This window comes from Crotalus tigris, unplaced genomic scaffold (assembly GCF_016545835.1).
Source record: "Crotalus tigris isolate CLP2741 ecotype Arizona unplaced genomic scaffold, ASM1654583v1 scf7180000019156.414591, whole genome shotgun sequence".
NCBI classification, from domain to species: domain Eukaryota; kingdom Metazoa; phylum Chordata; class Lepidosauria; order Squamata; family Viperidae; genus Crotalus; species Crotalus tigris.
Window position 1 is genome coordinate 138151 of NW_024097406.1, and position 14234 is coordinate 152384.

The following is a 14234-nucleotide window of genomic DNA, read 5'->3' on the forward strand; positions in this document are numbered from 1 at the left end:
GATGTTCTGTTTCCTTCAAGCAATACAGGAATATTTCATTCTTGATAAAGTTTGAATTAGGCCAAAGTTTAGGATGAATCTTTTATACAAGCACAAAAGATATGTGCATATTTTTTTTTTTTAAAAAAGAATGTGATTTCACATCATATCTTGGTTATGGGAGAAATATATTCAGATCAGTGACAAAGTAGCTTCTACTGTATATACACTTATTTTATACAAATAAACTAAATTCATTTGAATGCAAACGAGAGACAACAGAATTAGCTTTATGGAGATCCTTCATTATAAAGTAATGCAAACTAATAGGAGCCGGATATTTGTGAACTTTCTGGGAAATTATTTTGTGTACTCTGCCAATATCTGAAGATCATCTTATTGAAACACATAACAAGTTCTACTCTTAGGCTCTGGAATCTCTGCTCTGTGTGATATGTTTATCTCTGTTATCATTCCATTTTTATAATCTCAAATTCCCCACAAAGAACCAATTTAGCTATTTCTCCGATAGTTGTGGCATAAAGTGGCAGATGACAACTTGCAACTTCATCTTCATCATCTTTCAAAGATTCTGAAGTCATTAATTGCACAGCACCTGGCAATTTCTTCCATCAGTCTTCCTTTCTTGCAAATAAGGAGAGGAGATGGTGATAATTTCAGTTACAAGTGTTCTGTATTTTTAATTGCTTCTGTTGATCATTTTTAAGCTGCCCTGAGTGCCTTACATCAGTGTTTCTCAATCTTGACCATTTTAAGGCATATGGACTTCAACTCCCATAATTCCACAGCCAGCATTGCTGGCTGTGGAATTCTGGGAGTTGAAGTCCACATGCCTTAAAATGGTCAAGGTTGAGAAACACTGCCTTACATGAAGACAAAAAAGAGAACTTAAATAATTAAATGTAACATGCACAAGTTGGCATTAATTATTTCACATGAGACCTCATGTTTTGGAATGCACCCACCAACCATGTGCATTTGGCCTCTCTTAGTAAGTCCTGTGACTATTAAAAAAAATATACATTGACCTTCACAGTAGAGGTAGATATCTGTTTTCTTTTCTTTTTTTGCTTCCTGCAATTTGTAAACCCCCACCCCCCCAAGATCTTTCTTTTATGTTTATGAAAGATGAATTTTGACAAATGCCACTAAAAAGTATGCAGGTCAACACATTCCACCTCATTCCTATATTAATAGCAAAAGATGGACTTTAAGGAAATTTCTAAGATTGGAAAGGTGACCATTAAAATATTGCAAAAGTATAAGAACACCAAGAATGCTGGAAATAGTGTTTTTTAATTATAAAAGAATCTAGGGTTGTGGTTTACTTTTCAGTTTTTAAAGGGGGTATTTACTCTGCAGTTTGATGCTAGAATGTATTTCAAACTTCTCATACAGCCCACTAGAGGAATGCTTAGCTGTCTATATTAGCCTGTACATTTAATCAAATGTTTTACAGACAAACAAAAGGCTGCATTTACTTAAGGCAAACTAAACAGTAGAATCTTCTTTAAACAAAGGAGCTGTTTACACATGCAGCACTATTTCAATTAAATTACAGTGATCCTGGAGAAATGTAGAGTTTAAAAAAGTACACAAAGCTGGTTTCGGTTATGTGGGAGAGGCTCAGTTTAAAAGTGACAGCTTATCCTTTTCATTTAGATTGAGGGGAAAAAATTAAAATGTTGAGATATATGTACCTGTTTGTCTATCTTCAAAACAGTTTTAAAACATTTCCTAAAGTTAAACGTAAAGCATATCATGGAAAAAAAAAGATGTATTTTATCAAATGATGATGTGACGCCCTCCTGTCCCCTCTGAAGCCCCCCCCAGAACAACGATCCCATTTCTCTATTCTCCACTTGCAGATGAGTTACACTCTGAGTACAGCAAGTGATGTTCACTGGTTAGGGGGAGTAATTTTCAAATTTTTCCACAAAGAGGTAGCCGAACCAAAAAAGGTAACTGAGTACATACTAATATGTCTGTACTGAGTCCCTGCAGTCTTTGAAAGGAAGATGACTTCCTTTCTCAGCAACACGACTGAAATCTTTGGGTCAGACATACAGTGGGTGAAAAATTATTTGATCCCCTGCTGATTTTGTATGTTTGCTCACTGACAAAGAAATAATTTTAATGGTAGGTTTATTTTAACAGTGAGAGACAAAATAAAAACAAAAAAAAATCCAGAAAAATGCATTTCAAAAAAGTTATAAATTGATTTGCATTTTAATGAGTGAAATAAGTATTTGATCCCCTATCAATCATCAAGATTTCTGGCTCCCAGTAACAAGCTGAGATTAGGAGCACTTCCTTTAAGAGAGTGCTCCTAATCTCAGCTCGGTACCTGTGTAAAAGACACCTGTCCACAGAAGCAATCAATCAGATTCCAAACTCTCCTCCATGGCCAAGACCAAAAAACTGTCCAAGGATGTCAGGGACAAGATTGTAGACCTACACAAGGCTGGAATGGGCTACAAGACTATCACCAAGCAGCTTGGTGAGAAGGTGACAACAGTTGGTACAATTATTTACAAATGGAAGAAACCCAAAATAAATGTCAATCTCCCTCGGTCTGAGGCTCCATGCAAAATCTCACCTCTTGGAGTTTCAAGGATCATGAGAACAGTGAGGAATCAGCCCAGAACTACACGGGAGGATCTTGTCAATGATCTCAAGGAAGCTAGGACCATAGTCATCAAGAAAACAATTGGTAACATACTACGCTCTGAAGGAGTGAAATCCTGCAGCATCCGCAAGGACCCTCTGCTCAAGAAAGCATGTATACAGGCCCGTCTGAAGTTTGCTAATGAACATCTGAATGATTCAGAGGAGAACTGGCTGAAAGTTCTGTGGTCAGATGAGATCAAAATCGAGCTCTTTGGCATCAACTCAACTCACTGTGTTTGGAGGAGGAGGAATGCTGCCTATGACCCCAAGAACACCATTCCCACCATCAAACATGGAGGTGGAAACATGCTTTGAGGGCAAGACAACTTCACCGCATCAAAGGGATGATGGATGGGGCCATGTACTGTCAAATCTTGGGTGATCACCTCCTTACCTCAGCTAGGGCATTGAAAATGGGTCGTGGATGGATATTCTAGCATGGCAATTACACATAGCCAAGGCAATAAAGGAGTGGCTCAAGAAGTACATTAAGGTCCTGGTGTGGCCTAGCCAGTCTCCAGACCTTAATCCCATAGAAAAATCTGTGGAGGGAGCTGAAGGTTCGAGCTGTCAAACGTCAGCCTCGAAACCTTAATGAGTTGAAGAGGATCTGCAAAGAGGAATGGGATAAAATCCCTCCTGAGATGTGTGCAAACCTTGTGGCCAACTATAGGAATTGTCTGACCTCTGTGATTGCCAACAAGGGTTTTGCCACCAAGTACTAAGTCATATTTTCCAAAGGGATCAAATACTTATTTCACTCATTAAAATGCAAATCCATTTATAACTTTTTTGAAATACATTCTTCTGGATTTTGTTGTTGTTATTCTATCTCTTACTGTTAAAATAAACCTATCATTCAAATTATAGGCTAATCATTTCTTTGTCAGTAGGCAAACATACAAAATCAGCCAAGGATCAAATAATTGCCCCTCCCCACTGTATCTATATGGAATAGGTTTCCTACTGCCACCGATGGATCATGGGGCTCACGTGGTATGGATTCTCTGCTAAGACATGGTTGAGTTTTACACATACATTCTTTTCTAGAGCCTGTTCAGTTATGCATTCATCTCACAGTTCAGAAATATATCCAGCTGTCACAGAGATAAGGTAAGGTAAGGTAAGATTTATTGTCATCTTTTGCTGTAAATAGACTGGACACATTAAAAAATAAAATTCTGATGCCTACTCTCAAAAAAAAAATAAATAAGCTGAAATGTTGATAGTCCACCCAAGCTAACAGCACTATCCGGGACAGAATACTTTAACCAAGTTTCCATTGCAATGATGACACAGCAGTTTCTCACTTGCTGGTTTGTTATTAATGATCACGATAACAGGGTTAAATAGTGTTTGCATGTTAAAAAATCCAATTCATAATGGCAAGGGGGAGGATTCACCCTCTTAATAAAACGTACCCTTTTCTTTCTTTCCTTATATTCTATAGTTTCCATGTTTACATTTGGTAGGATTAGATCAGGGGTCTTCAAACTTGGCCTTTTTATGACTTGTGGACTTCAACTCTCAGAATTCCTCAGCCAGCATGCCTGGCTGAGGAATTCTGGGAGTTGGTCCACAAGTCATAAAAGGGCCAGGTTTGAAGACCATGGATTAGATTAACAAAACAGTGACCCTGTACAAAGCAGAATCTACTGTATAAACCATTCCTCAACCACAAAAAATAAAGAAGAGTAATAAAACCCTCCAAAGGAAGACCAATCTCATGTGACAACACTTCAAGAAACATGAGTTCTAGCTGGATGTATTCTTCAGTATTGCTATTTATTTGTTATTCAGTAGTGCTATTGATCTGTTATTCAATAGTGCTACTGATTTGGAGCATATGGTAGAGAGATCAGAGTACAGAAAAACGAGGGAAGCAGAAATGAACCAAAACTAAACCAAGATTTTGTGATGTAGTCCAAATGTATTTTTTGTACTAATTAAAGTGGTTTTTTTTGTACTAATTAAAAAAAGTTGAGGCAGTTACTCTGTATGTAATGGTAATGCCAATTACTATTTAAGTGACTATTAGTCACTTAAAGTCAATGTAGGGAATAGCCAGATAAATTTAATAATAACAATAAATGCATACAAAGCCAGAATTGGGAAGACAGCAACAGACAGCAAATTCTGTCTTTGTAAAGAAGCTGAAGAAACATTGGACCATCTAGTTATCTACTTCAAAAAGATTGCATAGACTGACTACAAACAACGGCATAACAAAGTAGCAATGGTACATTGAAATGACTGCAAGAATTATCATTTGCTTGCAAGCAAGTAGTAGTAGGATCACAAAATAGACAAAGTAATAGAAAATGAAGAAGCTGAAATGCTCTGGGACTTTAGAATTCAAACAAGCACCTGCCACATATTTCCCCAGATTTAACAACTGTCAATAAGAAAGACAAAAAAATCTGGATAATGGACATAGCAGTACCTGGAGAAAGCAGAATAGAAGGGAAAAAAATTGGAGAAAATTCCAAAATACAAAGACCTATAAGTAGATGTAGAATGACTGTGGCAAAAGAAAGCAAAAGTAGTATCAATAGTAATAGTCCCCTTGGGTGCAATCCCAAAACATCTGAAGCACCACATGAACACCATTGGCACTGACAAAATCAGCATGAGTCAATTGCAAAAGACAGCTTTACTTGGAACAGCTTACATCCTGTGACACCATGAAACAACAATATCTACCTATACCAGGTCCTTGGGAAGGACTCCACAATGGATAAACATATAAAAATCCAGTCTAAACATCTCGCTGAGGGAGTGACCAACCATTACAATGACAAAAGGCCACACTTCCTGGATTCACACATATACTATGCCAATGACATCCTAGGTTCTTGGGATAAACTCAATGTGTATGAAAGCCAACATCAGCTAAAGAATTGGCTGCTGTTATGCCACATTGTTAATAGTTTTTATTATTGTTACCTGGAGCAGGCACAATATAAGCATTCCATTTGTAAAAAGCAGAAATTTACTTCGACATAGAAAAGACTCAATTCTTTCATACTTGCTGCTAATTCTTAGTTTTTACTATTTTACAGCTGGATCAAGTAAGTCAAAGAAATTCAAATCCTGAATTTTAATCAGGGTTTATTTTAAGTTTTGATAAAGTCTTTAAATTCATTTTGGGTGAAAAGCGGCACAGTTTAGGAAAATGAAATGAAATTAGAATTTCCTACTGCACTTTTATTTTTATTACAGAAGATGCTTTAAGCAAGCACAACCTAACTATTAAACCTCATTAGGCAGCTTCAAATGAGATAGATGATACATTCAGGAAATACTTATTCCTGTGTATTTTTAAAGCATAGGAACAAATAATGAAATACAGTTTTCCACAAGAAAATTGTCTTCCATTGATTCTATCAGTAGGAGACTATATAAACTTTAATTATGAAAGTATAGCAATTTAAGTTTATTACATAAATGTGTATATTTTGAAAATACACATTATTTGTCATAGGACCTAGTTCTTGCCTATAAGTTGAAGTTCTTTGAGTGGTCATCTGTGAATTTGCATACAAATTATGCATTGCTACAGGGCCCATTCCAAATCTTTTGTTGATTACAAAATTCCTGGCAGGAACCAAGTCCTGCAGACCTATTAAGCCTAACTACAAACAGCTCGTAGTAAACCCCTGACTCTCTGAAAGTAACATAAGCAGAATACATAAGGAATCTACAGGTCACATGATTTCATGCACCTTAAGGGAGCAGGCTGTGTGAATTCACAGATGAACCAGTTCTGCCTCATAATCTCTATAATTCATCATAATTTCTATGACTCAATCAGCTAATTATCTGAAGATGCACCTTCAGTCATAAGATAACCGGGAAAGAATTGCTATTCCAAAAATTGTTCCTGGGAGAGGAAGTCCAATTGTAGTTTTGAGTGAAAGGAGAGTTCAAGTGTCTGTCATAGCTCAACAGAGGGTTTAAACGAAGATAAGCTGCAAATTTTGCCCTCTTCTAGAATGTGCACAGATTTGAAGGAAATTCTGTTTCCTTGCCATTTCATAATAAAACGTGATTGCTGCTATCTCCTTTTATCCAAATGTTGGGGAATCCTTTAGATAGATTTTGAAGGTCAAAAATAGATACTGGACCCTTTGGGATGAAACTGTATCAAGAAAACAGCTATTCGGACATCATGAGGATGAAATAATCTCTCAACTAATTTTGAAGGGTACAATGGTACTTACAAAACAATGGTAATAGGAGGAGGAAAGTGTATTGAGTATGTTTGCCAGCTTGGGTTATTTGTAGAAATAATAAAGGCAGGATAGAAACAAATGAACAAACAAATAAGCAAACAAACAAACAACATAATGTCTTGACCCAGGCATAGAAATCAATTCTGGAACAAAAGAAGTATTTGGATAAAGTACTGTTTTATTTCTATAAAAATAGTGAATGGAGAATCTCTGCAAAAGGAACATAACTCCTCTTTAAAATGAGCCAAAACTTATTGTGACTCAAAATGCCATCCTCCATGACAACTGATGAAAAGGAATGATAGCCATTGACTCAAAAGGTTTTACCATCAACATGGGGAGAATGAAAGATAGATTCCAGGCATGGACTAATGGAATCACTGGCAGATACAGGCAAGCAAGGCTTTTCATGAAGTGCTTTTCTAGTTAATTAGAAAAAAGGGGGATAGAATCCTTTGAAGGAGAAAAAGAAAAGATGGCTGCAAGATGTACTCTTATGGAAGACAGTCCCAAGTGTAAAAGGAATGCCAAAATAGGATGAACTTGATATTGCAGGTGATGGTTATTTCTGTAACAAGTTTCATTATGTTCAAATTCCCCAAAGATTTTCTACTTAGAGAATAGGAAGCCATTATGGATAGTTTCTGAGAAACCCAGAGGACCTCTTCTCTCTTGATTTTGAGATGGAAAAAAAAATCCTCCAAACTGTAAGATGGAATGAATCAAAAAATTGAGGTTTACAACTGCTCCTGCTTATTAAACTGTCAGGATAGTTCAGGAGACAATGACCAAGATGCAGCATAGGAGGAACATTTAGTTGTCGAAACAAGAGTTTAGCTGGTCAATTTTCAAGATTCTGATTAGAAAGAAATAACTGGAAAAGAGTATGGAAGCAATTTCTTCCAACAGAACAGAAAGGCGTAACCTTAGAGACTACAGATTTATTCTGACTTTTCTGCAGAAACTTTGGGATTGATCCAAGATGGCAAAATACTAACCTTGAGTGGTTCAAATGATCAATGAGGATGCTGTCATTTTCAAGCATATTGATTGATAGCAATAATAAAGAATGCAAGATCATCAATGCCATATCTGCAGTGTAAGATGTAAAAGTAGGATGGGTCTTGTTCCGCTTGTTTGTTTTTATTTGCATTCATAGCATTACTTGATACAATTTGTACTAAAGAAAGCCTTAAAAAACTTCAAATTGTTTCCAAACTGTTAAAAGACATTGAACTTACATTAAAACATTGATATGCTGCACAGCCTCTAGCATGATCTATGTATTTTAGATGCAAAAAGACTAGAGATGAGCTTCCAGCTCTAAGATACATGGTCAACGTTGAGAATATCTCAGGAAGACACATGAAAGTTACACATTTGGTGAGATTCTCTAATCAGCTACTACTGCATGGACTTCTTGGTGGAAGGAGGGGGACAAGAGAAAGAGATGTTGGACATGCTAAACTAGGAGGACAGAATGCCCCATCTCTGAGCAAATCCAAACATGGGTGAAATAAATGACTGAACTTATGATTGTCATGTGACTCAATAGTTAAAGCCCATGTTCTGGTCCTTACTTTGCTACAAATATCTTGCATGCAGGAGACTGAAGCTTGTACATCTGGGATAAAGGGAGGAATGTGATTTCCTTGATAGCAGATATAATTTATGAGAGGAGAAGGGAAGATTTTTTTTTTAGTTTCCTTTTGATAGGTAAATCCAGATTCTATAAAAGCGGAAACATATGAAGGATATGGTGAGAAAGCTTATATAACTGTGAGTCATCTGTGAGTCAGTTACCAACTGAGTGTTGTGGCATCCTAGGGCACCACAGCAAACTCACAGGGACACCATGGGATATTTTAAAGTTTAATGAGTGAAACACAGTGGTGTTCAAAATTTGTCAGTCACCATACAAACTACTAGCTCAAGGTTGATATAGTTTTGGCCTATAGGTACACTATGAAAAAAAAATTGAGACACTAAAGATGCTGTGGACTGAGAAAGTTGGAGAGCCTGTAAAGTAAAGGTTGGCATGAAAACCTAGAACCCATGACAATTCTGAAGAGCAGTGAGTTTATGAGCATACTAACCTTGATGAGTATACTAACCCAGATTGAAATGAAGGTGGATGAGAGTTCTGAATTACGACTGCATAAGCTACAACAATGCAAAACTGATTTGCAGTTTGCTCAGTAAAGGCCAGTGCAAACAAAACTTTCAAATTCCAGAACTCTGAAGGGATAAAGGTTCAAGGAGGAAACAGAGCTCTATAGATCTTTCATTTTGTGTGTGGCAATACTCACTGAATTATGCACTATGTTCTAAAGATGGTAATTCATTTTATGAAATATTTTGCAAAACAACATGATATAATTGTCCAAAAACTGATTCTGTAAAGAACAAAAAATATGATTTTATAAACTTAAAAATGCCAAATTCAAATCAATTTCTAGGTCATGCCCAATTTTTAAAGTACAAATAAAACTTAGAATGATTTAGCCAGCTAAATTGGTATTCTTTGGAGGGTTAAGGTCCATTTTCTCACAACGTTCAATATTGTGTAAACACCTTAGAACTGAAAGTACATTTTCAAGAATTCTATTCAATGGCAACAGTTGTTCACAATAACTTTCTGTTGAACTTTTAGCCCCATAAGGTTAGCATTCAGGAAGCTCAGCTGCTATCTAACAAACTTAATTAATCAAAAAGTCATTTCCGAGCAGTAACTATGAGTAAAAGTGCTTCAAGTATGCTAGCAAGCCTACAAGTTAATCAAAATGCTAATGCAGTACAAATTAAAGTTGTGATTAACATTTCACAGTAGCTGCTTAAGTGAATTGATCACACAAATGGGTTAAGCATTAGTCATTTCCTCCAGCACCAACTGGGAAAAAGGTTTGTCATGAGTTGAGGAGGAAAGAGTAATTGTACTTCAGGAGAACCGTATCATCAAACTGTCACCAAATATATTACCATTGCAACAGTTCTTATGGTTACCTGGAGTGTTCAGAAACAAACATGTAAAAAAATCATAAATATTGAAAATGAATTCTCCATTTGGGGGCAGGTGGGAACTATTTAACTAGTACTATATAAGGGGGCTTATTTTTTTTTATTTTTATGTATTGTATTTATATACTGCTGTAATCAACACAAGCATGCTCATTTATGTTTATGCTGCACTGATAAATATTCATATTTATCTTCCCTTCAAAACAAGTATTAACCCCATCAAATATTAGGTGCTTTGTAAAAGTGAATGAAGGTGCTGACAGTAGGGGAAATTTATGTTATGACAGCACTGAAAAAGGAGGTTTATGACCAGTTTTTGAAATTGTGGCCATTGTAGCATCCCTGATTACAATTCAGGTGTTTGGCAACTGGCATACATTTATAATGGTCACAGCAACCCAGCCACCTGACTGCCATTTGTGACCTTCACAGCCAGGTTCATACAAAGCAAAGTCAATGGGGAAGCCACCAGGAAGTTGCAAGTTGCGGTCACATGATGTCATGCTTAACAACAACAGCATGATTAGCTAATGACTACAGCAGGAACTGACATTGAAGATTGGGCACAGTCACATAATGTTTCACTTTGCACCCGTTGTTTAGTATTGGTTCCAATTATGGTTGGAGAGTGAGGATTACCTGTAATATCTCAGTACATTTCTTTATAAGTGTAAAATGCTAGTAAAAAAACAAAGCATCAACACTGCAGAATCCTGACACTTGAGGCTGGAATACTGGAAAGGAAGATTTTTCAATAACTATCATCCCAATATAGCAAACAATGCTGGAGACTTCTGTACTAGATAGAAAAAGAAACAAATCTTTGGTTTTTGGCCTTGTAAGAAGCCAAAATAAAAAATAAAGTGTTTGGGCTATGTTTTTGACAATTTAATGTAGTAAAATTAAAGTATATTTAGCGATAGAAGAGTTGTGGGATGTCAGTTGATCCACATGTTTGAACCTTGAAGATAGCAAAAGGCTTCAAAACTTCTGTGAACCTTGGTAGGATGAACAGGATGAATTTACTAGACCAAGATAGGCTGTCCCAGCTAAGCAAAGTTACACTGTAGGACTGTTTGCTAGTATCATACTCATTTTTCTTGTTTAGACCAACCCCAAAGCATGTACAGTGGTGCTTAAAAGTTTACTTAAAATAGTTTTGAATGCTCAATATTTCTGCGTAAATGTGAACTAAAATGTAATCTGTTCTCCACACAAGGAATGGCTACATCAAAGTCCTGATCTTAATCCTATACAAATGCTGCGCCAGGACCTGAAGCGATCAGATCATGCATGGAAACCTACCAACATCCCTGAATTGAAGGTCTTTTCATCGAAGTCGATGAGCAGGACTGATAAACATCATCAAACATATTTAGTTGCTGTTCTTGTTGCCCACTTATAAAAAGCAAAGATTCACAACGTTTATCATATGCAAATATATCGCTCTGTATCTTTTTCTTCAATAAATAAATGAATCAGAATAGAGATTTTGATTCATTTGATTAATTGGCTTCTCTTTATTTAGTTTTAGAACTTGGATGGACAATAGATCATGTTTTAGGTCATATTTAAGCAGAAATAATAAACATTCAAAAGGGTTCACAAACATTTAAGTGCCACTATATAAGTCTACGATTATGAATAAGAACCGTTTCTTATTTTGATATAGCATATTCAGGTGAAAATATGTATCCTCTTCCTGCCAACAGAACACCACAAATAGCTGTACTATTATTTGAACTTCATGCATAGGGCAATAGGAGCAGAATAAGTATTTTCATATAAAAGTGCCCTTCAGAATGAAGAAAGTTGCTTTTTCTCAAGCTGAAAGCCAAAATAAATATTTGTGTATGTAAACAGAAGGATGGTTTTGACACAAAAACCGGATATAGCAATGCAAGGAATGAATATCTCCCTCACTAGGTGTGGAACAAAATAACTCTGCTCTCAAAGGAGACTGCTGAAATGCGCTTAACATAGGATAGATAAATAGTTCTCAAACGATTAAGGCTGAATATCATAAGGGTAGCCTTATGTCACAGAAATACTGAAATACTAAAATTTCTAGTAATGTGGAGTCTTCATGAGAAGAGTTGTTTCTGTTTTCGTAATCGTATTTAATCAGTGTTAGGTGGAACTGTATCTTATCAATGCTGAAGGGAAAGAAATACATAATAAACAGAATGATCTTGGCTTAAAACATAGATAACGTTATCAAATTCCTATTTAACTTTTTGACCTTTCATGCAATTCATTATATATTTTGGCCAGGAACAGGCAGTGAGAACGTCAAAAATGTATATACACTAAAATGATTTTGGATGATTACTGGTTTGTAGCAATTATCTGGAGCTTGTAAGTATTTTTTGAGCAATTATAAACATACGCATATTTCTAAAATACTGTATATCAAGCCAATATGTTTTGTTTGAATAAAATAGGCAAATATTTTGTTAATTAAGGCCTATCTACCACATATGACTGATATGTGATGATGCATGAGATAAGGCCTATGAGATGGAAGGACAGTTTGATTCCCATAATGGATGAATTGCAAAATCTGATGGAGCTAGTAGAAATGGCTAAATTGGCTGCTTTGATTAAAGGAAAAAAAAACAGTTACTTTTGTTTCTACTTCGAAACCGCTTCTGGACTTTGTGCTTGAGATGGAAAAAAAATGAAACCTTGATTTTGGGTTTTACTGATTAGATAGGTTTATTGTTATAGAAATGGCTAGTTTGTACTATTATGTAAAAGGAAAACGTTGAGGTTTGATGTTATTATCTTATTGTACTGTACCAAAGAGAGTTGAAAGTCAACGCCTTTTCTTTCTTTTTTCTCTTTTCCGTACACTTTTCCCTCACCCCTGCCCTACTATTTTCTTTTGTATTTTATATTATAAACTAATAAAAAAAGATAACATCTATGAGATATGCATTAAAATGCGTGACTACATTATGATGTAATAATCAACATGAACAATTCAGGCACATTTTCAAATCTAGATTCTGGAAGCCATAAATACCAAACTAGATCATTAAGTATAAAAAAATTAATTGTACCTGACATATTCTGATTGACTGGTCTAACACTGTCTTGGTATCAGTGACATAATCTGGACATGGAAGCACGGCACGTTGAAAGTGGGCTTGCAACAAAAGATGGCATTTGGTATGTGAGCTGTCAAAAGAATGTGAGTTGACTTCAATGGGGAGACATTTGGCCAGTTCGCTATTCATTTGATCCTCATTGTGCCTCACTGGGAGATCTGTGTATTCTTCAGCATCCTGAAAAAGAGAGAGAGAGAGAAAACATTAATGAAAAGAAATGGAAAGAACTGGGATATAGATAACTAGGAGCTTGCTAGTTATCTATATCCCAGTTGCAAGCCCCAAATAAAACCACTTATCAGAAACGGGAACCTCTGCAGTTACAAAGGGCCACAACTAGAAGCACAGATTGGAAAAAGTTACCTAAGTACTCCTAAAGCTTTCAGATGTATTGCTAATCCATAAGCAGAAGTAGTGCTAGAGAAAAGCTGGATTACATTTACAATATAATAATGTGTTTTTTTTTCAAATGCTTTTCAGAAGAAAATGCTCTCTCAATTATAAATTTGGCCAACTGAGGATTAATTAAAACTGTGTGGAAGCTGTATATGAGAATTAATGTAATAGGTTTTACTTGTGTGCACATGGTTACTGTACAATTAAATATTCTTTTAAATGACAGATAAAGCCTCAAGGCAAGAGGATAAAAAACTGGAATAATAATTCAGAAAACCCTAGAAATAAAACCTAAGCAACCTCTAAAAATGTCATGGTCTTTGAACAGTGTTTTTTTCTTTTCTTTTTAAGACAGACTGCAGACAACTGCTACCCAATCCTTGATGTCTTTTCCATTCTTTTGTGAAAACTATGGTCATTTATTTTCTGAACCAAAGGGTCAGTGCCATTTTAAGCCCTATACAATTCTTCATGTTTGTTTCACTCTTCTTTAAGCCACATCCCTTAACAATATTTTAAGGGATATTTACCAAGGAGATTTTTCTATTGGGGCTTGGTAGCTCTAGTCATGAGAGAGACTAAGGGGTGGGATCAGCAGGATGGCTGCAGCTAAGCAGGTATTTCTGGAAAACAGGAAAAGTCTCCTTTCTCCCCCTTAAACAACCTGTTTTATTTACTTCCAAAATACTCTTTTGGTTTCAAACACTTTGCCTACTTCATTTCCTATGTGTGTGTGATGGATGATTTGTAAGTGAAGTTCATTTTCTTATCTACATCATGTAAGTAATTAAAGGAAATTGAG

At 35.9% G+C, this 14234-nt stretch overlaps 1 protein-coding gene across 3 annotated transcripts in view; it reads right to left on the reverse strand.

Annotated features, from left to right (window-relative positions):
- The window catches only part of ASCC3 (activating signal cointegrator 1 complex subunit 3), a 222247-nt gene that overhangs the window by 16220 nt on the left and 191793 nt on the right, over positions 1-14234 (reverse strand). For all 3 annotated transcript variants that reach the window (XM_039360142.1, XM_039360140.1, XM_039360141.1), the window contains one exon: positions 12989-13213. In XM_039360142.1, coding sequence (XP_039216076.1) covers positions 12989-13213 — 225 coding nt within the window. The remainder of the gene's footprint in view (positions 1-12988; positions 13214-14234) is intronic.